This window comes from Geotrypetes seraphini, chromosome 4, assembly GCF_902459505.1.
Source record: "Geotrypetes seraphini chromosome 4, aGeoSer1.1, whole genome shotgun sequence".
In the NCBI taxonomy this organism is placed as follows: Eukaryota; Metazoa; Chordata; class Amphibia; order Gymnophiona; family Dermophiidae; genus Geotrypetes; species Geotrypetes seraphini.
Genome location: NC_047087.1, coordinates 238739484 through 238767483, shown reverse-complemented (window position 1 = coordinate 238767483; position 28000 = coordinate 238739484). Strand labels below are relative to the sequence as shown.

At 45.5% G+C, this 28000-nt stretch overlaps 1 protein-coding gene across 2 annotated transcripts in view; it reads left to right on the top strand.

Moving 5' to 3' along the window:
• The window catches only part of SLC25A16 (solute carrier family 25 member 16), an 84849-nt gene extending 57231 nt beyond the window's left edge, over nucleotides 1-27618 (top strand). For both annotated transcript variants that reach the window (XM_033940550.1, XM_033940551.1), the window contains 3 exons: nucleotides 2558-2720; nucleotides 22792-22860; nucleotides 25403-27618. In XM_033940550.1, the coding sequence (XP_033796441.1) occupies nucleotides 2558-2720; nucleotides 22792-22860; nucleotides 25403-25559 (389 nt within the window). In that variant the 3' untranslated portion in view covers nucleotides 25560-27618. The remainder of the gene's footprint in view (nucleotides 1-2557; nucleotides 2721-22791; nucleotides 22861-25402) is intronic.
• The last annotated feature ends 382 nt before the right edge of the window (nucleotides 27619-28000 follow it).

Sequence of the window (28000 nt, the reverse complement as noted above, 5' to 3'; positions counted from 1 at the left end):
GCTTGCCGCGAGTAGCCGCGGGTAACCCGCCGAAACGGGGAAGAAAAAATAGTGGCCTCTGCGGGGACGGGGACAAGGCCATTCACCGCCCGTGGAGCGGATCATGTCAGTTTTGAGAATTTATATCGGCTGTCTATATTTTGCACTATATTTGTCTATTTTTCTATAGTTACTGAGGTGACCGAGCTCGCGGAGATGGGGTGTAAACGGGGTTTTTAAATTTTAGTCCTAGTAGTTTGCCGGTCTACAAAATAATTCTTTTATTTCTGCCGGTCCATGGGTGTAAAAAGGTTGAAAACACTGATGTAGAGTAAGACGGCTTTCTTTTTCGCCCAGCCGCACGCGTTCAAAAAGCCGCGCATGCGCAGCTGCTCGAGTTGATCAATCTTCTCCTCTCCTGCAACTTCCTGCTTCCGGTTGCGTCAGAGGAGAATATTGAACAAATAAGCAGCCGCGCATGCAGTTGGGCGAAAAAGAAAGCCGGCATACTCTACATCTAAGGTGAAGTGGAGGGAGGGAGATGGCGGAACACTGCAATTGGTCGGGTGTCTGCTGTTTTTGTATCGCTGCCTGCCTGCACTCACGTTCCAGATCCTCCTGATGCTCATTGTACTGCAGCATCTGCATGATTATGTGCTCAGGTGGGCATTTTTAGTGTGCACAATTGACCTGATTCGAGCTATAGGTGAACATGTTCTGTTTTTACTACAGGGCAGAGGCACTGAAACAGATTCTCATTGCAGTAGTAGTAGTGGCAGGACTCTCTTCTGTCTTCATGGTGTTTCGCAGTACTGAGGCTTATATGGATGCTGCGGTGACAGGGCGGTGAATGGGATGGCAGTGATGGTGACAGGGCGGTGAAGGGGATGGCGGTGAAGGGAATGGCCGTGATGGGGTGGTGAAGGGGACGGGGCGGTGACGGGGACAGATTTTTTCCCCGTGTCATTCTCTACTTCCTACTTCTGTGATCTTGGTGTCTATAATATGAACTCTGCAGTACAGGAGGTTTGGGCTGGTCTTAGTTTAAAGTCTTGTGAAGGCTATGGTGGGGAGATAGTGGTAGTGTGAGGGACTGGTGAAGGCTGTGGGGAGGGGTGGTATGAGAAAGATGGTAACAATGGCCTTTTTGCTTCACCTCTTTGCTTGACTATATGCTTTGGGAAGGGAGACTCCTGGTTCCTGCCAGTGGAACTGATGAACTTATTTATTGAACTTTCTTTTCTTCAAGACACAGGCTGGAAAAGCCATTTCAAGTCCATTTCTAAAAGAGCTGCTGCTGATCTTGGAGGGAGGGGGATCTTGGAGGGGATTTCCCTCCCTCCCACCACCCACTACTTCTTGAACATTTCACAGAATAGTGCTGGAAGTGGGAGGAGGAAAGCAAAGGAGGATTTCTGTTACGCCTCTTCCGGATTCCATACGGGAGTTGCAGAAATCCAACACTCTTCTGTGCACAGGGCTAACTTGTCTAGGGTGTCATAACTTTTTGTAAATGTCTTGTTTTTGCACTAAGTGGGGGAAAAATTTATCTGGTCTCGGACAATCCCCAAAAATATACTACTTATGAATTAGTAAGTCCAAAAAAAGTCTTCATCTATAGAAAATAAACACTAGTTCACGTGAACATTTTATAGTATGCACATTCACTAAATAGCAACATATTCTTTGTGATACATGCATCCAGATCAAATTATCTTATTCTTTTTAGCAGTGTCTTGCAAACTTTGTGAGCCACGGCACACTAAACTGGCGACTGTGGCTCAAGGACACCCAGAAGTGTGCAGATGTCAACATGATGACATCATGCGCATGTGTAACATCATCCCGTCGACATCTACACATGTGCAGAAGCCCTTCAGAGGGGGCCTTGAGCCACAGTGAGGGGTGCAGAAAAAGAAGAGGCGCGGAGAGGAGGAGAGACACTATGGTGAAGGACAGGAGCTGGTGGCAGCTGACTGCCTATAGCAGGGGTGCAAAGTCCCTCCTCAAGGGTCGCAATCCAGTCGGGTTTGCAGGATTTCCCCAATGAATATGCATGAGATCTGTTTGCATGCACTGCTTTCATAGTATGCTAATAGATCTCATGCATATTTATTGGAGGAAATCCTGAAAATCTGACTGGATTGCAGCCCTCGAAGAGGGGCTTTGGCAGGATGTGCCTCGCTTTGAGAGGCATGTCGGGTAGGCAATCAGCTGGTGCTGGCGCCTTTCCTCCTCCCTCGCGTCTCACAGCCCACAGTTTGCGATATTTTATAGAGATAAATTGCATGACTGCTGAAAATGCCAGCGGTAAATCTGGATGCATTTTTAATACAAATTTTTAAGTAATTGATGTGTGGGATGAAATTATTTCACATCAGTCTAACTGTGCAAAGTGACATCTGTGGTTTGTTCCTAGAGGTTTGTATTTGGCTGCAATGTAAAGCAAGCTTTAATAATACCTAGTCTTTATTAACCAAGAACTCAGAATTTGTATTTTAGTGTATCAGTATCAAATGGAACTTAGCCATGTAATATAATAAAACCTACATAAAATATGTGTTTCTTTCTTTGGAAGGTGTTTCATTTTTTACCTTTGGAACACTGAAGAGTGTTGGTCTTAGCCACGCACCTACCCTACTTGGAAAACCATCCATGGACAACCCAGATGTCTTAGTTTTGAAAACTCATGTGAACTTGCTGTGTGGTGGTGTAGCGGGAGCCGTAGCCCAGACAATATCGTAAGTTCTCTACTCGGAAGTGTTTTAACAAGAAGTGTTTTCTGAAACAAAATTTCTAAAATATCAATTAAGCAGAAGAACTGAATACAAGATCGATTCCAGATAAAGTGGGGAAAAACAAAAAAAAGAAAACCCCCATGAATAAACTGAATAAGCAATTTTGGAATTCTTCACATTACTTTCTGCTTTACTGTGCACACTAGAACTTTACTGCTTTATAAAGTATTACTAAAGAGATACTTCAATGTGTGTTGTGTAAAGTATCTTGGCATGTACACCCATAACATACTGTGTATAACAGTGGTCTCAAACTTGTGGCCCGGAGGCCACATGCGGCCCACCAGGTACTATTTTGCAGCCCGTGGTCTGTACTAGTGCTGCCTGCTCTTTGCAGCATCCTCCGGCTTCCCCCAGCCTTCCGCTCTTACCTTCAGATAATTACTGCAGCCTGCAGAGAGGATTGCCGGTGCTGTAGTGATCCTTGCAGGCTGCTGTCGTCCTCAGCAGCACATTCCCTCTGCTGTGATCCTGCCCCTGACGTCAGAGGAGGGGTGGGACCGCGGCAGAGGGAACGTGCTGCGGAGGCCGATGGCAGCCTGCAAGGAACGCTACAGCACCGGCGATCCTCTCTGCAGGATGCGGTAATTATCTGAAACTAAGACCGGGAGGCCAGGGGGGAAGCTTGAGGATGCTGCAAAGAAGGGGGGGAACATGCAGGTCTTCGGGAGGGGAGGAGATTTATAAACTATAAAAAGTTTTACCTCATGCAAAATTGTCATTTCTTTAATAAGACATTAACTATTTTTTCTGCAGCCCTCTAAGTACCTACAAATCCAAAATGTGGCCCTGCAAAGGGTTTGAATTTGAGACCACTGGTGTATAACATAACATTCAGAGATGTAACTGTCCTTAAAATATCAGGGGGTGGGGCAGTAGATCCCCTTCCTTCATCCCCCCAAACCCAGGTTTCAGTAATTAAAGTGGTCATTTTAGAAGCCCTATTTGTGTTTTAGACTTTAATAACCTAGCATTTAAGCATGTATATTGCATAATTATATCTAAAGTCTCCATTTTACAAAACAGATTATCATATATACTCAAATATAAACCAAGGTAACCTTTTTTCCCCTAAAAAAAGGAGAAAAAAAGGTTGACTCGAATATAAACTGGGAGAGGGGGGTGTTAATATTCAAGTGCAGTGCCTTGCTAGGCTCTGCACCCTGTTCCGCCCCCCCATCCCTGCTCTGCCAGGTTCTGCATCCAGCCCCCTCATTCACTCACTCCCCTGCCCTGCCAGTCTCTGCACCCAGTCCCCCTCCCTCCCTGCCAGGTTCTGTCCCATGTCCCCCCTCTCTCCCAATGCCTTGCAGGCCTCCACCAGGCCTGTCGTAAGTCCTGGTGATCCAGCAGTAGGCCGGGACAGCAAGGAAGTCTCCCATGTACTAGCTGCAAGCACTACGGTGAATGCAGGAATCAGCGATTTAGTACTGCTACCAGCTCCCTGGAGAGCAATGGACTACTGATTCAGCTCAAAACAGCCACAGAGAAGCTTAGAGAGTTGAACTTAGGAGGCTCCTGATTCCAGTTTAGCACCAGCCTCGTGCTACATGTACTCCCATTTTGGAGGGAACTGTGAACATGTATGGCTGCCTTCTGATCCCAGTGGGGGGGAGGGGTTTGACAGGACCATATCTTTCTGTACCTTGGGGTCTAGGAACAAAAGGATACCTCCACAAAGACCTTGGGGCCAGATTGACTGCAGGTAGGGGTGAATTATGTTAAGCAGATTTTGGCCAGTGATTGGGTCCCCCTCAAAGGTTCAGTGGGTCATGGTTTATGTTCCATATAATCAAGAAACAGCAAGGGAATATATTTATCCAAGGTGATGCTTATAAATCACTATTGTACTAATCACCTTTGTTTTACTTCAAACTCTAATTGCAACACAAGCTGATGTGGTTAAGTGAACACTCAGACCCGCAGCTGAGGTCCGGTGAAACAAGTTCACGGAGCAGCTGTTAAGGAGACCATCATTGTTGTTCACAGTCTCCTCCACCAAACAAAGACTAAATAACAACACATAAATTTGAAGAAAATAAAATAATAAATTTAACAGCAACTTAACTTTGAATGGTGTGGATGATACACATAACTGCTCCGGGCTCCTCCGTTTATTCACAATACCAACCCCCCAACCTAGGTTTCACCCGCTGGCTTCTTCAGGAGGGGTACTACAATTACAAGATGACTCAAATCAGCACTACACCACACAGCTTGCTAACTTAATAAACACTACATTTTGAAATACTCAATATAAACACTCTCTCTGCAACTTACCGGCACAAACACTCCATACTGCACACACACGCACTGCTGACAAGAGGAACTTCCCAGCAGGCCACGCTTTAAATACACTCCCCTTTTGCTACCTGCTACATCATCACTCCTTACATCATGAGTGAAAGATTATAGTTGAAACCATTTAATATCATTGTTTAATCCTGCGGGGGCCAAGGTATGCCATTGGAATATAAACTTCTGCTCTAAATAGAGAAGATGTTGAGTAATATTTCCAGATTTTTTATAAGCACACATAAGAACAGTATATTGTAATTCCTCAATGGAATGCTGTTGTTCAATCCAGTGACTAACTAGGGGGGCAGTAACACGTTTGCATCTTATATTGCTCAAATGTTCGGCAATGCGAATTTTAATAGCACGCCGAGTATGTCCTATATAATATAGTCTACAAGGGCAAATAATACAATATATTACTGCAGATGACAAACAATTAGTGCCTGTTCTTAGATAGAATTTCTTGCCCCCTGTTTGGGGAATTATCACTCGGTCAGTGTTGAGGACATGAGGGCAACGTACTGATGACAACGTACGTGAGGACCCTCTCTGTTCTGTTGGACAGGGTCACGATGTTTCAAAATCTGACCTAAGTTCCGGCCCCTAGTGTGGGCAAATAAAAGGGATGTCATTCAAGCTCTCATGTACCTGCAGCACTGGCCAGTGTTTCAGAATGATTTTTCTAATTTGTTGACTTCGATTGGAATAAGGCAATACACATACCACGGCCCCACTATTCTCCCTTTGTTGGGGATGAAATAGCCACTCCCGCTGACAGTTACGGGCTCTCTTCCATGCCCGTTTGACTACCCGGGGGGGGGAGGGTAACCTCTCTCCATAAACTTTGTGTACAAAAGCGTGGCCTGCTGCTGAAAGACCCACTCGTCAGAGCAGATCCTCCGCAACCTTAAAAATTGTCCCACCGGGATACTATCCCTGAGGGGTTTTGGATGATGACTATGATAGTGTAGGAGAGTGTTCCAATCGGACGGTTTCCTATACAAAGTAGTATCATAACACACTTGAGAGTTGATCTGAGATTTTACTACTTGGATATCCAAAAAGGATACTCTATCACTACTTACTTCATGAGTAAGGGTTATGTTAGGATCTGCCTGATTCAACTCCTTTAGGAATTCTTCCAATTCGTCACACTCCCCATTCCACAGAAAGAAGATATCGTCTATATACCTTCTCCATAGACCAACTTTACTAAACCATCTAGAAGTATAAACATGTTTGTCTTCATATTCAGACATGTAGAGGCAGGCGACGGACGGGGCCCCCATGGCCACCCCCTTGGTCTGAAAGAAGAACCTATTTGTGAATTGGAAATAGTTTTGACACACCACTAATTCAGCTAAAGTTCCTACTAGCTCCTTCTTTTGAATTGAAATATTGGATTTACTAACTACCTGCTTGATAATTGCCAGGGCCGCCGATTGTGGCACGTTGGTATACAGGGCGGAAACATCTGCAGTTACTAACAGTTTACAATCTTGACCCTCACATCTCTGCAAACATTGCCGGAAGTGAGAAGAGTCCCGTACATAGGACTGAACAGTACCAACATGTTTATAGATAAAACTATCTATAAACCTTGACAGAGGTTCCAGCACTGAACCAATACCAGCCACAATCGGACGGCCCGGGGGGCACGTAGAAGACTTATGGATTTTGGGGATGAAGTATATATATGGAATTTCCGGAAATTCCACATTCAGACATTTAAACTTTTTTTCCATAGCAAAGCAGCAGATGAATCCAGACTAGTGGGTATAGCTCACATCGACCAGCAGGTGGAGATAGAGAACTGATTAACAGTTGGCCTTAAAGCCTGGTGTTCTTTCTGTTGATTCAGTTTTGCTCTATCTCCCAGCAGGGACTGAGCTAGCCCACTAGCTCTTGGATTCTAGCTGCTACCGGAGATTTTGGTGTTCGGTTGGACTGCCTCTGTTGAGACTCAGTCTCTTCAGTAGGACAGGGGTGCCTGGCTGATTGGTGCCGGCTTTAGGAGTTACACCTGGGCCCTCCCAGGTCCCTGCTCCACCCTCCCCTCCGTGTGATTGAGGGGTTCTTGGTCCTGCAGGGGTCTGCTGTCTCCATTCCAGTAAAAAAAAAAAAAAAAAGCAGTCGACTTCCTGTCTAGTGCTGGGCTTTACAGACGTTGTATTTTGCCTTCAGTACACTTACCAGCTGTATCCTGGCGTCTGAGAGCGCGGGACCAAAGTGGTGAGTGTTTTCCCTGCCTCGGGGCTTGAGTAGTGCGTTCCCGACTGTAGGGGTGGTTGGGGGCGGAGTCGGGAGTCGGCGGCGTTTGCCGCGTGTAAAAAAAAAAAAAAAAACAGCCGCGCTGAAAACGCGGCATGGCAACAGAGGCCGGTCAGAGGTGTTCGCGCTGTGGAGCGCGCAGGACACCGTCGGGCCTTTGCTCGGCCGAGTGTGAGCTGGCTCTGGCTGAAGGGGCTTTGTTGCAGGCGTGTGAAATAGCGATTTCCCGGGTCGCAGAGGCACGGGACACTTCCCCGGCTCGCAAAGGTGAGTCAGAGCGGCGAGGCTCTTCCGGAGCAGGGGGAAGTTCAGCGGCGGTGGGGGAGGCGGGAGCAATGGCGGAAGTCGCGGCCCCGCTCCCCGGCCCGGAGCAGGGCGTTTCGGCGGCCCTTCAGTGGGGTTCTTTTTCGCCGGAATTTGTAATGTTGATGCACAGGGCATTTTTGTTACAGGGGGCGCAGTCCGCCCCGCCGGTGCCAGTGATCACGGTATCCCTTCCGGTGCCCTCAACGTCGGCGGTGGTGCCTGAGGAGACAGGCAAACCTGCTGAGGGCACGGTGGGGTCGCCAGCAAGGGCGCTGAGCGCAAAGAAGCGCAGGCTCGTGGCCGTGGAGGCAGAGGATACTCTGCCTAGATCCCCTTTGTCTCTTCCAGACTCGTTGGAGGAGGGGGAGGTCCTGGATTGGGATGCAGGGGATCCCCCGGGTCAAGAAGGGGATGACCCGGCCGCGCTTAGGTTATTTCATAGGGAAGAATTGTCTTCCTTGATATCAAAGGCTTTACAGGGGCTGAATATTTCTCAGGCTGATACGGTCGTAGCAGGTAATCCCCTGATGGCGGGCACACGGAGACCTCCGAAGTCTTTTCCGGTGCATGAAGCCATGCAGGAGCTGATCTCGGCGCAATGGGATACGCCGGAAGCCAGTTTAAGGGTGGCAAAGGCCATGCGGCTTTTGTATCCGGTTGACCCGGCTGAACTGGATAAGTTTAGATTGCCCCGGGTGGATGCTTTGGTGGCCGCGGTAACCAAACGGACTACCTTACCGGTGGAGGGGGGAGTGACGTTGAAGGATGCGCAGGATAGGAAGATTGAATCTTCCTTAAAGATGTCCTTTGAGGTCGCGGCACTGACTTTACAGGCCGCCATATGCAGTTCTTATGCGGCACGAGCTTGTCTGCAGTGGTCGCAAGTGGTGTCAGATAATTTAACGGAGTCTGGTGGTCCTGTCCATGCGGAGCTGGCAGATTTGGAGTCCGGCTTGGCTTATTTGGCAGACTCCTTATATGATATTGTTAGGGCGTCGGCGAAGCAGATGTCTCTTTCAGTGGTATCGCGCAGATCCCTATGGCTACGGCATTGGGCGGCCGATGCTGCTTCCAAGCTTCGGCTGGTACGGCTCCCGTTTAAAGGAGGTTTCTTGTTTGGAGATGAGTTGGATAAACTGGTGAAAGATTTTGGGGATACCAAAACTCAGCGTTTACCGGAGGATAGGGCTAGGCCCCCGGTTAGACCCTCAGCAGCGAGACCGCGCTTCAGGGATGTGCGGAGATCCAGGTCTGGTAAGCCTTTCTTCAGATCGGCTGCTGCTGCGTCCTCTGCTTCGAAACCACGGTTTCAGCAGAGGGGGTCCTTTCGTACGACGAGACCCTCGTCGGGGCAGTCCACACGTACCCCAGCCTCTCGCACTCCACAATGACGGGGGCGTGGCTCCCTCCGCCTTTCCCTTAGGGGGCCGGCTTTCGGAGTTCCGGGTGGAGTGGGCCACGATCACGTCAGATCAGTGGGTGTTGGACATTGTCCAAGAAGGGTACAAGTTAGAGTTCGCCTCGCCCGTCGTATATTCTTTCTTGGTGTCCCCGTGCAATGGGGCGGCCAAGGGAGCCGCGGTCCGGTTGACTCTGCAGGGGCTGCTCGAGCTAGGGGCAGTGGTGCCGGTGCCCCCGGAAGAGGTGGGCACCGGTATATATTCCCTTTACTTCATTGTGCCAAAGAAGGGGGGGTCCTTCAGGCCGGTGCTGGATCTCAAAAGAGTCAACAGATTTCTCAGTATTCGCCATTTCCGGATGGAGACAGTGCGCTCGGTTATTGCGGCTGTGCGACCGGGAGAGTTCCTCACGTCCCTCGACCTCAAGGAGGCATACCTCCACATTCCAATCTGGCCTCCGCATCAGCGGTATCTGCGGTTTGCGATTCTGGGCCAGCATTATCAGTTTCGGGCAATGCCCTTTGGATTGGCAACGGCACCCCGCACCTTTTCCAAGGTCATGGTGGTGGTAGCCGCCTTCCTCCGCAGGGAAGGGATTCGGGTACACCCTTACCTAGACGACTGGTTAATCCGCGCCTCGTCCAGACAGGAGAGTGCGGCGGTTACTCAGCGAGTGATTTCTCTCCTACAGTCGTTGGGGTGGATTGTCAACTTTCCCAAAAGTTTTCTGTCCCCTTCGCAGTCGTTGGTGCATCTGGGGGTGCAGTTCGACACGGCTCTGGGGAAGGTGTTTCTACCCCGAGACCGGGGGGAGAAATTACAGGCTCAAATTCGCCTTCTTCTCGGGACGGCCAGACCGCGAGCGTGGGATTATGTACAGGTGCTGGGTTCCATGGTGGCGACTCTGGAGGTAGTCCCCTGGGCGCGGCACCACATGAGGCCCTTGCAACAGTCTCTGCTCTCCCGCTGGTCTCCAGCTTCTCTGAACTACAATGTGCGTCTCCCATGGAGTCGTCGAGCAGCTCACAGCATGCAGTGGTGGCTCCACGAGTTGCATCTGTGGAAGGGCATGCCGTTGGCCACGCCGGACTGGATGGTGGTCACCACGGATGCCAGTCTGCAGGGTTGGGGGGCCCAATGCCTGCAGGCGTCAGTGCAGGGGAGGTGGTCCGTCCAGGAGGCCCAGTGGCCCATCAATTTGTTGGAGTTAAAGGCGGTCAGGCTGGCGCTGCTAGCTTTTCAGTCACTACTTCAGGACAAGCCGACCAGAGTCTTTTCGGACAATGTCACGGCGGTCGCCTATGTCAATCGCCAAGGGGGCACCCGGAGTCCGCAGTTAGCAGAAGAGGCAAGAAAGTTGTTTCGATGGGCGGAGAGGCATGTGCCGCTTCTGTCGGCGGCTTTCATTGCAGGTCACGAAAACGTGCAAGCGGACTTTCTCAGCAGAAATCTTCTGGATCCGGGAGAGTGGGAGTTGTCTCCTCGAGCGTTCAGCCAGCTAGTCCGTCGGTGGGGCTTGCCGGAGATGGATCTGATGGCCTCGTCCCGCAATGCGAAGGTGCCTCGGTTCTTCAGCAGACGCAAGACAGAGGGTTCGGAAGGGGTAGACGCGTTAGCTCTCCCATGGCCTCCGAATTCCCTTCTGTATGTATTCCCGCCGTGGCCCATGATAGGGCGAGTGTTACAGCGCATCTCTCGCTTTCGCGGCAGAGTCATCCTGGTGGCTCCGGATTGGCCACGTCGGCCGTGGTACGCAGATCTGATTCAGCTTGCGGTAGGCGAGCGGGTGACGTTCCAGGTAACGCCGGACTTACTGTCTCAGGGGCCCATATGGATAGAAGATCCGGCCCGCTTTGGTCTTACGGCCTGGCTATTGAGCGGTCGAGGCTAAAAAAGAAGGGCTATTCAGAGAGGGTGATCGCCACTCTGCTTAAAGCCAAGAAACTTTCAACGTCAGCCTCCTATGCGAGAGTCTGGAAGATTTTTGAGGCATGGTGCGGTCACCAGGGAGTGGCGCCCTTTAAGGCTTCTCTGCCGGCTATTCTTGCTTTCCTGCAGGAAGGCGTGGAGAAAGGGTTAGCCTACAACTCTTTAAAGGTTCAGGTGGCGGCCATTGCCTGTTACAGGGGCCGGGTGGATCGCTCGGCTCTCGCGTCGCAGCCGGACGTGGTCCGTTTCCTCAAGGGGGTGAACCATATCCGCCCGCCGGTAAAGCGTATTTGTCCAGCGTGGGATCTGAAACTCGTCCTTGGGAAGTTGCAGGGGGCACCTTTTGAGCCCCTATCAGCGGCCACGTTGAAAGATGTCACACTGAAAACAGTTTTTTTGGTGGCCATGGCTTCAGCAAGGAGAGTCTCGGAGTTGCAAGCGCTTTCGTGCAGGGAACCCTTTTTGCGTTTCTCGGAGACTGGGGTGACGGTGCGTACGGTGCCGTCCTTCCTGCCTAAGGTTGTTTCGTCCTTTCATGTGAACCAGAGTCTGTTTCTGCCATCCTTCAGGAAGGAGGATTGGGGGAAGCGTTTTTTGTCGGTACGGCTTCTGGATGTCCGCCGTATGCTTCTCCATTATTTGGAGGTGACGAATGCTTTTCGCCGGTCGGACCATCTCTTTGTCGCGTTCGCGGGTAAAAACAAAGGGATGGCGGCGTCTAAAGCGTCCATTGCGCGTTGGGTCAAGGAAGCTATTGCTTCGGCTTATGTGTTATCAGGGAAGAAGGTTCCGGAGCACCTGCAGGCTCATTCCACTCGGGCTTTAGCTACATCTTGGGCGGAGTCCGGGGGGATGTCATTAGAGGAGATTTGCCGGGCGGCCACTTGGTCGTCAGGGAATACTTTTTCAAAGCATTATCGGTTAGATGTAGCAGCCCGTTCAGAGGCGAGTTTTGGCGCGGCAGTGCTGGCAGAGGCGGCATTGGCGTCCCACCCAGTTTGAGTTTGCTTTGCTACATCCCACTAGTCTGGATTCATCTGCTGCTTTGCTATGGAAGGTAAAATTATGGTCATACCTGTTAATTTTCTTTCCTTTAGAAGCAGCAGATGAATCCAGAGCCCCTCCCCTTGGGCACGGACTGTGTGTAGGGTATTTAGGTCATTAGGTTAGCCGGGGCTATGGTTGGTAAGTGTATGATTTCATGACTGAAAAAAAAAAAAAAAAAAAAAAACGCAAGATACGGAAAACGAGAAAATATCAATGGGATTCAAATGAGAAGGGCACGTTTGTTACTGGAATGGAGTTTGTGGCTGCTCATTCTCCTTCGGGATGCTTGGGCAAAGTGCATAACTGAATCAACAGAAAGAACACCAGGCTTTAAGGCCAACTGTTAATCAGTTCTCTATCTCCACCTGCTGGTCGATGTGAGCTATACCCACTAGTCTGGATTCATCTGCTGCTTCTAAAGGAAAGAAAATTAACAGGTATGACCATAATTTTACCATCTGTGATAACCTCAGCTTGACGTGCTGAATTTAATATGATATCAATTGCTTTCTTGATATCCTTAGTGGGATCCACATCGACTTCCCTATAGAAGCTTACATCTAATAATTGCCTTAAAGCTTCCATACAGTATTGATCATGGTCCTGTATCACTATCCCACCACCTTGTTTCACCGGACCTCAGCTGCGGGTCTGAGTGTTCACTTAACCACATCAGCTTGTGTTGCAATTAGAGTTTGAAGTAAAATAAAGGTGATTAGTACAATTATGTTCCACATAGTCAGGGGCCACACTATTGAGAAACAAACACAGAAGGTGCATGGATACCTGCGAGGAGGGCTTCTGTCCTTTTGGTGGACGGCCAGGTGGACTCACCCTTGGTAGAGGAATTTTATCTTGGAGCCTGAGACCTCATATGGGAGGAGGAGAAGGAAGGCTTCCTGGTTTGTTTGTTTTCTCCAAGAAAGTTTCCCCAGCTTTTAGACTTTGTCATGGGAGCCTTATAAGATAGCTGAGGAAAGAGACCCTTCCTTCATCCACTTTCTCTTTGGGAAGAATCTTGAAAAGCTGGCTAAAGACCTGGGAGAGAGCGGCCTCAGACTTCCAGAGGGCTGCTGGTGAAGGGTAAGATGTTTTGCTCTAGCAGACCTTGGTCCTTAACAGAGTCTCATAGGTGCCTTCCTTTCATGGAGTCAGAAAGCTTAGGAGAAGGTCTGCTTCCTTAAAGGATTTTCCTCTGAAGTCTTGGTTGCTATTGCTCTAACCTTGCGGGTCTCTGATTTTAAAGCCTTGTCTTGCCAGGATCTTTCTCTTTCAGAGGATGCAGTGAAATAGGACAAAAGGTAGAAAGATTCCCAAATACTTAGAGCCTGCAATGCACAAGGGCAGAGCTTAGCTTGTTGCAAAGAAAGTATGGCACAAGCCAGAGAACTGCTTGCTAGGCATGTTAAGAAAAAGCAGGTAGAATCCTTTTTATAAAGAACATCTAAAAGATCATATGTTCTCTTGTTGCAATTATCCAGGTTTTGCTGTGTCTGAGTAGGTAGAACTGATGTTTCAGCCATCATATTGTGGCCTTGTGCTGGGAGATCTGCAGTTTGTCTTTAGTGGGTCCTCAAACCTGATTGGCTGGGGCTTGAGAAAAGTTTGAATTTGAATTTTAAAGATCAAGATTTGGAGCAAGTTTTTCACTAGTTTTATTACATACTTACCCCCCAAATTCTGTATATGTCACCTAAGGTTGTGCATGCACACCTAAGCTTGTTGATTTTTGGGTCCAACACTTTGGAATTTTTTGGTTAGATAATTTTCAAAGATATATCTTCCTATTCCATTTTTCAGAAATCGGTTAAGACATTGTTATTTCATCAGTTTGTGCAGTAAGTCTGTGGACTGTGGTCTTGTTTCATTGAGGACATTTTTGCTGCTAGTAGTATTTGGTGGAATTTTATTGTTAATTTAATTGTTTAGTTCATTTTAAGTAAATCTGTGATAAATGATTTTTTGTAAAACAGAATTTTCTAGTATTGTACACTGCTGCTTAGCACTAATAAATATAGTGATATATCAAATGTATTAAATCCAATCCAGAATATAAATTGATCATGGAGAAGTTGATGATATGTTACCATCTCTGGGAAAAGATGACTAAAGTCACCAGGAACAATAAGGTTTTAATGAAATATGTTAGAGAAAATATTTATAATACAACAGTCCAAGCCCCATCTTTTTATATCAGAAAACAGTTAACGGATGTTAAAACATATACAGTTCATGCTCTCTTCGAGATTCTCGGAGATCTCCGAGAATTTCGGAGAGAGTGTGAACTCGAAGGCCTTGGGCATGCGCAGACGCTCAAGGCCTAGCAAAGAAGAGGACGTAGATCTTCGGACACCGGCACCAGCATGTCCTGTGCGTTGGTGCCGGTGGCCAGATGGGGGTAAGCAGCGTGGTCGGGTGGGTGCTGGGGGATTTCAGATCGGGGGGGGGGGGGTGCGACGCAAGCAGGGGTATGCCGGATCGTGGGAGGGGGAGGGTGCCAGATCGCGGGGGGCACAGCTCGCAAATCAAGGCAAGCTCGGTTTCCGAGGCGCTGATTTTGCAAATGTTTTGCTTGTCTTCCAAAACACTCGCAAACCGGTGCACTCGTAAACCGAGGTACCACTGTGTGTGTGTATGTGTGTGTGTGTGTGTGTATATGTGTGTATATATATCGTATATTTTTTGTTTTTATTGTTTGTTTGTTTTAAGATTATTTTGGACCCATGAATTAAAATCACCTATTGTTTATATTTTATTTATGCATTTATTCATTCAATTTTCTATACCGTCCTCCCAAGGGAACTCAAAACAGTTTACTGAATTTATTCAGTTACTGAAGTATTTTTCCCTGTCTGTCCCAGCGGGTTCACAATATTGTACTGGGACAATGAGGGGGATTAAGTGACTTGCTCGGGATCACAAGGAGCAGTGTGGGTTTGAACCCACAACCTCAGGGTGCTGAGGCTATAGCTTTAACCACTGTGCCACACTTTTCCCCAAAGATGGTCACATATTTCTGATAAACCACCAAGTCTACTTTAAAAAAAAAATTTAGCAAATGGTTGATTACATAAGCTTTACATAAGGCAAGTTAATATAAAAATATAATTTTGTAGCAAAGACATAGGATTCTGTAACATAGCCATGTTATGAATCTGCAGAAGGGTGTTGTTCAAAAACTCTGTACTCCTCCCCTTCTGCAGTGGAGAACAGCTCCTTATTCAGTTTTTCCTTTTGCAAGTGAACTCAAAGTGTATTCAAGGGCCCAATTCCACAGTTGGGGGCTCTTGCAGGGGTCTTTGGGGGCCTGCGGTGCAAAGCTTTTCTGATTTTGCAGTCTTTTGAGGAAAGCCAACAACAGCCCAGGAAGCACCTGTGAGCGTGCTGGCTCCACCTCAGGGGGATTCATGTCCCAGGCAGGCATCCACCTCAAACCACTCTGGCTTCTAGTCTCCCTGACCCTTTCCAGCAGAATTGGGAGGACTTAGAAGTCTCTTTCCATGCCTTTGTCATCACAAAGCTCCACTGCATTTGTGGATGGTTTTAGGTCCTTTTTGGGGTTAGGAGGCAGGGGGTGGCTGTGGATCACGGTGATGATCCCTTAGTTCATTATCTTTTCAAATCGGCTTCTGTTTCACTTGCTATTTTTGACACCCCCTCTGCATTGAAGCTCAATCCCCAGCAGCCCTCCACTTTTCAGTGTTCTGTTATGAGCAGCACTAATGCACAAACTACTCTTTTTTTTATTCCTGCTTATCCAGCCATTGCTTCCTTAGTCACTGACCAATGGGAGTCACATGAAGGCTTTCTAATTGTGGCCAAAGCTATGTCTAAACTCTGTCCTGTGACTCCAGACTTCCAACAGCTCTTTCGCAGCTGAAAGTGGATTCCACAGTAGTACAAGTGACCAAGCGAACCTCCCTTCCTAGCGAGGGAGGAGTGATGCTGAAGTACGCACAGGACCATAAGGTGGATGTGGTCCTTAAAAGACAGTTTTGAAGCGCTGGCTTTGGGTATCAAAGCTGCAGTAGCTGCGTCCTTCGTTGCATGGTCCTGTCATACCAGATTGTGGACTAGTCCGTCGGAGCTGGGGGATGCCTGTCCCCACATGACTATGGAGGGAGTTGATTATGTGGTCCATTCTGGATCTCACGGTGAAGACAATCTTATCTTGTTGGGATTGTCTCAGTGAGAAGAATCTCTGAATTACAGGCACTGTCATGCAGTGAGCCATATCTCAGGATCACAGAAGCTGGAGTTTACTTGCGCACAGTACCTTCCTTTCTACCGAAAGTTATTTCATCCTTTCATATTAACCAAGAAATTTGTTTACCTGCTTTTCATTCTATGTGTTTGGCTAAGCGAGATAAGAGATTAGAGTCTGGACGTACATAGTTTTGCTACACTATCTGGAAAGGACCAATGACTTTCGATTTTCTGATCATCTTTTTATTCTAACCAGTCATTCAAGATGAGGCAGACCAGCTTCCAAGGCATCTGTTGCCAGATGGATTTGCATGGCAATTGCGTCGACATAAATTGGCTGTGGCAAACGGCCACTGATTTTCTCTTAAAACTCATTTGACTAGAAGTGTGGTGTCTTCTTGGGTGGAGACCCAGGCATTTCCACCCAAAGAGATCTATGTTTATGTAACAGAATAGAAGATTGGGTTCTTAACTGGATAATCTTTCTGTTAATACACACAGGAGTCTGTACAGCCTGCCTTGTGAGTTTTTCTAATACATTCTTGCTTGTTGCCTCAGATAGATCCATAGTCCAAAAATGGAGATTTTATCCTGTCAGTTGAATGAATGTGTAATTATTAATGGTAAATAAAGTGATGAATTTGTTGAGTTTCTGAGCTTCAAATGTGCTGTGTTGCACACAACAATGTGACTTGTTTCGTACACCTACATTACAAGTTTTTTTTAACTATTGTTCTTTTTTATGAGTTACCGTTCTTCTGTTTGTAATGATACTCGACTGCTTTAGTACAAACTGAAGAGGGCATTACAGTTTACCAGGGAAGGAGGTGGAGTTGAAAAGATGTGATTGACATTCTTCTGCAACCAGGCGTGACCAGGGGATATTCATCTATTGTATGGACTCCTGTGTAACAGAAAGAGAAGATTATCTAGGTAAGATACTAATCTTCCGATTAGTAGGTTGATTTAACTGGAGCAGCTTGGCTTTATTCAAAGAGAAAGCATATATCCCCAGATTCTGTATAGCGTGACCAAAGTTGTCCATGCAACTCTGTGCACATTGCAGATTTACACATGCAACTTAATTGGTCAACAAACCAATCGGTGCTGATAATTGCCAATTAACAAGCAATTGGCACTAATTAGAATTTACATACAGTTTTCTAAGCATATTATTCTATAAAGTGTGGCACATAAATTCTAGTCTGCAGATCTCAAAGGGGGCATAACTAGTAGAGGAGCATGGGCAGTTCGGAAGCATTCCTGAAAGTTAGTTGCACTGTTATAAAATATGCTTGATCCATGCAAAACGTAAGTGCAGGCTTACTGATCTGCACAAGCAACAGTGTGTGGAGGTTGCAACCCAGTTCCTGAGTATTCTAGAGAGAATTGTCACCAGCGATGAGACATGGGTTGCATCACTGCGACCCAGAAAGCAAAAAACAAATGATGAAGTAAAGGAAGCAGTGCTCACCTGGCTTTGGGAGCATCTGAAAAACTTCTCTACAGGAGTGCAGATTGAGAAGCTAGTTGAACAATACAATTATGTGGTCTGTTCAATTGCTCACAGTTACTTAGCAGTTAAATATATTTTGCCTTTACTTTTTTATTTATCCTTGTGGTTTTAAACTTTGTTAAAAGAAAGCAATTATGTATAGCATAATGTGACATGGAACCTGTACTTTGTGTTGAAAGTGCAGGTTTGTTCAACTTAACTGTAAGCTTTCTATGCTGCCTTTCCCGATGATTCAAAGCAATTTTATTTTTTATTTACCACCTTTTGAAGCAGTTAACTCAAGGATGTGTACAGCAAAAATTCACTGATCCATTTGGGATCAAGTGAACAAAATATTAGAAAATCCAGTAGCATTGACGTACGATACTATCCTATTTGGTACATTAATGAGGGCTAAAAGCCAAATATCTGCCCGAAATAACAAACTTTTCTATATAATGACAGGGGTTGCCATACAACTCATTCTGAGGAATTGGAAGAACTGTGATAGATTACATTACATTACATTACTGATTTCTATTCCGCCTCATCCTTGCAGTTCTGGGCGGATTACAAAAGAGACATCTGGACATTTCCAGGATGATTACAAAGAGACATCTGGACTTTTCCAGAAGAGTTATAAGAAGAACATTTCCAGAGGAGTTACAAGAAGAATGGTGTAGTATAGTTTATGGAATGGGATACGGCAAGGATTGGGCAATTCCAGTGGATATACTATTCGGGATGCTGTACAGATAGGATATAGTGCAGTTTCAGTATATATGCAGTTAGGGAAGCAGTTGACAAGCTTGGGCTTTGAGGGGAAGGGTAACTGGTGAAGAAGGGAGGATGGGGAAGTCACACTGAGGGGAATCCAGGTTGGCGTTATGACATCTGTATAAATTTTTTGAATAGATGGGTTTTGATTTCTTTGCGAAAAGATTTGAAATCGCTTGTTGTCATCAGCAGGTTGGAGATGGCATGGTCCAATTTCACTGCTTGCGTCGCTAGCAGACTGTCAAACATCTTCTTACGCTGGGTGCCTTTGAGTGGGGGGTAGGTAAATGGAGTCTTAGATCTTCTTTGTCTAGCGGCGAGATTAAATTACACTTTCTGGTAGGAATCTCTCAGTTATACTTATAAAATGGAACATTCAATGGCCATACAACAGGGACGGTATAAGAAATTTATGGATGTTTGGGAACCATTGACTAAGTTCTGTAAGGAATGACAACTGATTTTATTTTATTGACCCTTAAGCATACACATCCAGGGTGGATAGGAGGGGGGAGGGTTTTGCATTGAAATTTCATTCGGGGAATATATGGAGGTTTCCTGTAGGTATGTACTTTTTCTGATTATTTGATGGTTGTACATTAATGTCTGTAAGTTAATGTGCATTTCGTGTAAACTTATGTATATTGAAATTGTTTGTTTGCACTATGGTAGTTTGGAAATTTAATAAAGATTTACAAGAATTCACTGGCTTGGGTGACTCTCTTCATAAAAGCCATTAATAAATCCCAAATACAAATATAAATCAGTCAGTCATTCAGTTAGACACTTGTCGCATGTGTTGTGGCTATAGGAAGGAGCTTAGCATTCCTGGGTTGCTGGAAAGGGGGTTGTACATGCTTGAGCCACCAGGGGGAGAAAGAGAGGGAGAAAACTCAGTTCCTCAGGTTAAAACATCAATACATCATGTCCAGCAAGGCTGCTAGGTGGGAGGGGAATCAGGAAGGGAATGACATGATTGCCCCAGGTGCCTCATTAGGGGAACTGATTCACAAGGCAGCAGAAGAGCAGATGGCAGCCCCAGAGGAAAGGGACTGGATGGAAGCGGAGGTTAACCAATTACCTGAACCTGAAGCAATGATTTGTAAAGTAAATCAGAGAGAATGAGAAGATTGGGGAAAGTAGAAGACACAGTTGGTGGGCACAGTTGCAGAAGATTAGCTGTGAGAGGGTGGTGAGTTGCCCCAAAGCTGCCTATACTACTTGAAGGGAAGGCTTTGGTTATAAAAGAAGTTCATTCAAGAATAAACAGAAAAGATGGGAAAGTTTCCTTAGTTTATTAACTGAGTTCTGAAGTTAAAGAAATGTAAATTGAACTATAAACTTGCTTAGACAGCATTATCTTTGAAGTGGTTGGAATAAAAGCAGAAAACTAGGACTGGATCAGTTTGCTACCTTGGAATGAACTAACTCCTCTTGGTTTTTAGTTTTTCTTTACTGGGGAATGGTCGTGGGAGTTACAAGTTGATTTCTCCCAACTTTTTTGTTGTTGTTGTTTGACCTTGTGGATTTCAAAGTGTTTGCAGTGAGATTTTTTTTCTATCTTGTGGATTATAGTGCATGCAGTGGGGATTACTTACCTTATGGATTACAAAATGGTTGCGCTCAACTCCTCTCTTTGGGGACTATAATATTGCTTCTGTGATGATGGTTTGGTCATAGTACAAGATTATTGCTTTTTGTTCTGCGCTTTGGTGACTGTCTCCACACACTGTACTGTGCATAAGCAACACCAGATGATGGGCGCTGCTATAGAGTGATGGCTTTCACACCAGACCCCCTACGCACCTCTTTCACATAGGTAATAGGCAATTGTAGCCATAAAAGTATTCAAAAAACAATAAAAGATATTGCATAGTGTTCTGCATTACAATGTCAACACAATAACGCAATAATATTCTAATAGACAGCATTAAGGTATAAGCTGAGATGGAACAAATAGATAAGATGAAGTAGGTTTCACATGAAGTCGGAAAGTTGCTTGACTATTAACTCAGCTAGGGTAGGAATTTAAGCATGTCCTGCTACAACAAGTGTAACTGGAGTTGCTCCTTGTGTTTGTGTGACTAGCAAGTTACTACAGTAGATTCTCAGTTAACCGGCACCCATGGGGATTGATAGATGCTGGATAAATGTATTTTCTGGTTGCTTGAGAGTTACTATTAAAAATAGGCCTAACTAGTGCTAAACCCTATACTATGTCATACCATAAACTGTTCCAGACAAACTACTGGACATATGGTAGGCAAAACATGGGGTACTTGGCTGTGGCTTGCCAAAGTTTACATTTAAATTTCTGCCAGAAATTGATTTTATTTTCATTTTTATTTAAAGTATTACAGTATTTCTTTTTTTTTTTTTTTTTGGGGGGGGAGTTCTGGTTGCTTGAGTTCCAGTTAACAGAGTCTACTGTACTTCCATTAAAGGCCTGGTTGAAGATCCAAGCTTTCACTTGCTTCCTGAAGTAGAGAGTTGTGTGTTCAGTAAAGCCTTTTAGGGAGTGCATTCCAGAGTGGGGGAGCTATTCCAGAGAAGGGGGAGAGGTTGACGACACTGAATCTGCAAGCCCAAAATGGCGCTTGTTGGCTTGGAGATTCAGCGTCGTCAGCTCTCCCCAGCAGTTTTCCAGTCACCATCTAGTGCTTGCTCCTGACGAAGGGGACTTTCTACTCTGAAACAGAGCTCTGTAGAGCAATTTATATTGCATCAATGATGAGCAGTTACACTGTTCTATATATTCACTGAGATAACGTTTTTGTATCTCAGTGAAGCTTTTCCCATTATTGTGGATATTTAGGGGAATGTTTACAGGGATTTTTTCTCCTGTTCTGAACCTTGAATCTTTCATTGCTATTATGCATTATTGCACACTGGGAGTGTCTTGTGGTACATTATAAAACACATATAAAGACATAAGACGAACTTTGATGTTTTAAAAAATTTTCTCACAATATACCAGGTTTCTCTGAAAATAAGACACTGTCTTATAATTTTGGGCCCAAAAAAGGCATTAGGTCTTATTTTTGGGGAGGTCTTAGGGGTCCTTTTATCAAGGCGCGGAAGGGGTTTAACACGCGGAATACCGTGCGTTAAACCGCCTGCCGCGCTAGTCGCTGACGCCTCCATTGATGAAGCGTTAGTATTTTGGCTTGCCGCAGGGGTTAGCACGTGATGAAATGTCTGACGTGCTAACCCCCGTAGCGCGCCTTGATAAAAGGGAACCCCTATTTTTTTTCATGTACAATGATTATCTCTCCCTTCCTCTCATCCACCCCAGTTCTACCTATTTCCTTTCTCTCCCCCACATGTGCAGCATCTTTCCTCCCCTCTCACTCATCCCCTTGTGCAGTATCTTTCTATCCCTCCCATCCCCCTGTGCAGCCAGAACCCTTGCAGCCTATATCCCTCTCTCCCCTTGTGCAGCAGAACCCTGTAGCGTCTATCCCTCCCTCCTTCCCATTCTTTGTGCAGCAGAACCCTTGCAGTTTATATCCCTCCCACCCCCATGGAGCATTTTTAATCCCTCCCATTGCTGCTGCCACACACTCCTCCCCTCCCTCCCTGCTGACCCTTTCATCTCTCCCACCCATCCGAACCCCGACCGCGAGACCAAAATACAGTACCTTTATAAGAAACCGCATCATCATCAGCACAGGCCCCATTGTGGCTTTCTCATGCCTGGGCATTCCTCTGCCGCATTGCTGATGACAGACAGATAGAGCTAGTGGCATAGTGGGGGGGGGGGGGCGGTTCACCCCAGATGCCATCTTGGTAGGGGCACAGCACCCATCTTCCTCTCTACCCCCCTACTCCTTCCCCATCCCTTCCCCTGTACCTCTATAACGTTTGTGGCACAAGCAGCAACCCCCAACCTGCTGTCACGCCTGCGTCATCTCTTCCGACATCACTTCCTGGACCTGCGCCTAGGAAGTGATGTCAGAGGGAGAGCCGACGCCCCAGGTACCTCTCATCCTCGCTACGCCACTGGATGGAGCCTCCCTAGGAAATGCTATCGCTTGGGTGAAACATGTTTGAAAAGTTGTCACATAGTTTAAAACATCAGAAGCACCTTTTAAAAAGCCAAGTTTTTGTCAGGACTTAAAAAAAAACCAACCCCTCAAATCCACATTCTAGGATCCAGGTATGTAGGTTAAATACACTGGGGCTGTGCGAATACTGTGTGATCCTGAATAGAATAAATGGCAAGCTATCTTAAAATTGTTCATTTTATTTTGGGGTGATCTTATTTATTTATTTATTTTTAAAGCTATCCATTGGATGTAACTCGTCGGCGAATGCAGTTAGCTGCTATTCTTCCTGATTCTGACAAGTGCCTGTAAGTTGATTTTTTTTCCATATTGTTTTCTTCTAATAACAGGGGCTGCTATATTGGCCTATAATGGCTTATAATGCCTATAATGGAGCAGTTTAGATGCATGGAAGGGATTGATGCTTGAAGCAGATACTAGTGCTGCCCAATTTGCCGATTCAAATCGATTCAAATCAGACTCGCCAATTCAGTAAGTCCTGACACCTCCGGTTCTCCTAAAGCAGCAGTGGCCGGTGAGAAGAGGCAGTGCTCGGAACAGGCTGCCCCGCCGGGGCCTTCCCTCTGATGCATCACTGATGACGCGGCAGAGGTAAGCCATGGCAGGGCTGGCCAGAAGCAGCCTGTTCATAGCGCTGCCTCTTCTCACCAACCACTGCTGCTGCTTTGGGAGGCCCGTATGTCAGATCTCACGGGGGAGGGGGATAAGAGAGAGGGAAAGTTGCTGCACAGGGGGATGGTAGGGTGGGTGGAGAGCAGGGAGAGATGGTGCATGGGGAGAGAAAGAAATGTTGCACATGATAATAGAGGGGAGGAAGAGAAATGCTGTATGAAGAGGAATAAAGAGTTGTGACCCAAGGCGCAAGGCAGGGAGAGGGAGAGATGGTAGACAGTGGGAAAGAAACACCTGTTTGAGGAGAAGTGTATGAAATGTAGAGGAAACGGAAGCATGAAAGAGACATAGAAATGAATGTGGCATTTCCATAAAGCAGTGTGTTTTAAACTATGGGCAGGATTCACTAACTAAAGTCCCGAAATCTATCTGATTCGTGTCCTATCCATTTCCGAGTCATTGTAGCCAATCGATTCAGTAAAGCTTGCCCATGCAAATGATCCAATCGCAAACACGCCGCTATTAGCGCTGAAACATCGATCAACGCGCATGCGCACTGTATCCTTGTTGGTTTTGAAGCATATAACGCATGCGCTAGCTCTTTAGGACAATCTATCTGGAAGGAAGGGGGGAGGATAGCTGGCCCTTAAAAGTTATTTTTGATTTTTTTTTTTTTTAAATTTGGTATTGATATTTGAAATGTACAATGTGCAAGGAGAGCAAGGGGTTAATCCGTGATTTTCTCGCCATGCATATTACAAATCCGAGATTCACTCCCACGCTCGCTATGTGCATTCCAAAAAAATATTTCTAACACATAGGTACATAAAAGTTTACATATATTTAAAGTTTAGATATATTCTAGATTTTTTGAGGGGTAGATATATATTTTTAATGGGGTTCTTAACATGCATGCAGCAGTTGCTAGGCAGAAATAGTTGGCGAGGATGTAAACAACTGGTCCTCAGCAGTCGTAACTTTTTAGAATGGAAAGGCCAGTCGGTATGGACGAAATGGTTTCATGAATCGATGCGTTAAAAAATTTACTTGCCTTTTTACTCATTTGCATGCGCAGATCGGATCGGGTGCGGATGGGGTCTGGAGGAAAGTTAGTGAATCGAGCCGGAGTCGGAAAGTGAGCGCAAACCGATCGGTATACAATCGGTTTGCTTAGTGAATCTAGCCCTATGTGCCACAGCACAGTAGTGTGCTCTGAAGAGATTCTGAGTGTGCCACAAGATTTCCAAAACTTTTTACTTTATTTTTAAAAATTTCCTTCATAAATATACACTAGAATAGATGACATGAACATCACGTACACAAGAGTCTGTCAATGTTATGAGCATTTGTGTGTGTAAGGATACAACCATCTAGACAAGCATCATTCTTTGATGTAATTGGTCCTTGAAAACTTACGGCAAGTAATTTTAGTTTTATTTTTTATATAATAGTTATCCTAACGATCAACAATGCAATTAAGGCTTTGTTATCATTTGGATCTTCTTATTTTGTGAACTTGGATTTTCATCTTTGACAGAAATTAAATCAAAAAAAGAGACAACTGCATATGGGGGATAATGAAATGCTTGTTGACTATCGAGCCACGTTTTTAGTTAATTTGCACTCAGAAACGAGCGAAATGCTTGTTGACTATCGAGCCACGTTTTTAGTTAATTTGCACTCAGAAACGAGCACATCTATTGCATTGATTAGCAATTCTTCTTTAGTTTCACCGTTGTTACAATTACCCATACATAGCTTAAAGAACTTTAAATAAATAACTCTCTAATTTATTTTTTGTTGGTTTTTGCAATTTTATAATTCAATCACAGTGTGCTGCGAAACATTTGCTCTGTTTAGTGTGCCAGAGCAAAAAAAAGTTTGAGAGACACATTGCCATAAAGACTTAAGTTTTGCATAGTAACGTACGTTTAAAAGATACTATTTTTTAAAAGACTAGCAGCATAGACCAAGAAATGAATTGTTAACGGGTTTTATTTCCCAAGAGTAAGAAATGAGAGGATTGTGTTTTGCAGGGATCTTAACCAGAGTCTGACACAAAAGTGATTTATAGTGAAGGAAGTGTGAGATGAGTGCTGACCTACCATGCACTTTACTTTCTGGATAATATGATCATGGTATTGGTAATGTTCCACATTAATTTCCTTGTGATTTTATTATTATTATTATTATTTTTTTATTTTTTATTTTTTGCAGTACTATGGTGCAGACGTTGAAGCATGTCTATAAACAGTATGGGATAAGAAGAGGATTTTACCGTGGCTTGTCTTTGAACTATATTCGCTGTATTCCCTCCCAGGCTGTGGCTTTTACTACTTATGAGTTTATGAAGCAACTTCTGCACCTGAATTGATTTCTGTGGGGAACTGTGTTTACCTTACTGCAGGAATTTACTGGACATGGCAGCTTAGTGTATGCTATGAACCATAAGAGCCCCTTTCCAGAGCCAAAATAACATTTCTAGGGCTGATTCATGTTACTTGTGTAAAGTGCTACAGAAATCCTATATTCTGGTTCAGCTTATTAACCACTGTGACTTTTTTTTCAGCACACAACTCTCCTTGACATGGAAAATGTCTTGGCATGGATGTGGGTGGTTAGTTTTTTTTGTTATGATTGGAAATTATGCCTCCAAGAGATAGTGGCATAAATATTTTCATAGCTCAGTGGAGGCCATCTAGTGCTGTGTATGGATTGGGGTGTTGGTTGGATGCCACGTGTTGTGGTTTCAGCTCTGTGCTGGAACAGAAAAAGAGAAATCTTAATTCAGTACTGTAAAGTTAAAAATAGACAACCCTAGGTGTTTGAATGTTTGTGTTGTAACCAGGTCTGTTTTGACTTTTTAGTGTCTACTGCTTTATCTGTCCTTGTTAAACAATAACCTGAATGTACTCTGCTATCTGAGGCACACCTCTGATAGATTCAAAGGTTACAAGAAAGTACTTTATGCAAAGTGTCCTTTTTTTCTGTTTGTAAACTGTTTAAACACACACAAGAATCTTATAAAATTGCATGGGGTATATATGCACTGAAAGATTGTCCCTACTTTTCAGCAATCTGTATATTGCTGCACTCAATATAAAATACTCCTATGCACACATTTGCAGCATCTTGGCAGCAGGTGTAAATCTGTTTTTGAGAATTTTTGTGTAATGTCGGCTCACTGTAGGAGCCTATTTTATAAATGCACTTAGGAATCTGTATTGCCTTTAAAAGCGGAATCTGGATAGGCCCTGCTGTCCCCCCCCAATATACACCCCCCCCTTTTGTAACCATGACCCTTCGCTTACCTTTTGACAAAACACACTACAGACTTTTTGATGGAAAAATTAGCCGCAGCTCAGTTTTTTCACCGTAACATTTTTAACACATCATAATTCCATTAACATGACAACAAAGAGCTCCTCCTGAGCTACCCACTTAACATCATTCAGTGCCCTCGACCCCGCCACCTCAGCAAGGGTCAGAGGGGTGGCATGTCCCTCATGCCCCTTTTCACCTGACCCACCAGCGGCACCCCGCCGGCCCACTGCTCACCACCTGATGAGCCCCAATGACCCAGTAGCTCGGGAGATCCGCTACCCCAAGCTACACACCACTGCCTAAATCACGGGCGGGTGGGTGGGCAAAAACCGCCTTGGAGGACCCTGAATGGTCGAGTCCTCCAAAGTCCCCTTCCTTTTGTAACCTCGCCCCCGCGTGCCGCCCTGCTTCCCTCCAATCAATTTAAACCTCCCTGCCTGACAGGCCCACTACCCAATCTCTCCTCGTCTTGCCTACTCTTCCACCCCCTAACCCACCCCGGTCGATGGGCGACACGAGGGCCTCCCAGCCCTGTGTTATCTTCTACCCATTGACATGGGGTCTCGGGCTCCCATTTCATAAAATAAGCAACCTGTTATGAAATTTACCCTTTGTGAAACAAAATTACTGCAGAATGGCAGGCTTTATTTAGAGCTGGAAATGTTTCTCCACCATTAAAATGGGAAAACTTTCTAGTTGTCTAATTGTGATGGATACTGGCTGATTTGTGGTATGAGTTTGGATTTTCTCTCTGTGCAGTAAATGTACACAGAAAGTGACTGTATCCAAGCATGCATATGCTTATGCAGTGATCTGATGAGGAAGAGAAGAGGGCAGTTGAGCTAAGCTGCAAGCACTTAATACAGAAGAGAAGACCCTGTTGCCTGCTTGGCCAATAGTAGACTGGGATTTTGCTTTTCAGGTATTAGACAGGAAGCTCAGACATATGTCTTACAGATCACATAGCAGGAAACAAAACTTACGGGCAAATTCTATAAGAAGCGCCCAAAAGTTAGGTGCTGAAATAAGCACCATTCAGCGCGATTCAAGTAAAATTGGGTGCTGTTTAATGAATCACGCTGAGCGGCACCTATTTTTGGAGGCGCCCAATAAATAGGCCAGCTCTAGGCACAACCAAAAATTAGACGGCCATGCGAGCGCTTAAACACGCTTAAGAACAGCGATTCTGTAACAAGGTGCCTAACACGAAGCCACGCCCACGCCTAACATGCATAGTGTCTATTTTTTTTTTTTTTTTTGAACCCTGCCTAAATTTTTAGAGGCACCTTCTTACAGAATTGCTCTTTCTTGATAGGGGCCTAAGTTTCAATTATTGCTGATTAAAAACTTAATTGAGCTTGTTATTCAATTTAGATAGGCGCTTTTGTAGTTGGGCGCCTCCAAAATAGGTGCCTAACATTAGGCGCCGGTTACAGAATTTGGACCTCGGTGCTTAATGCTCTCTACAGACTTCATGTAGCACTACTTTTA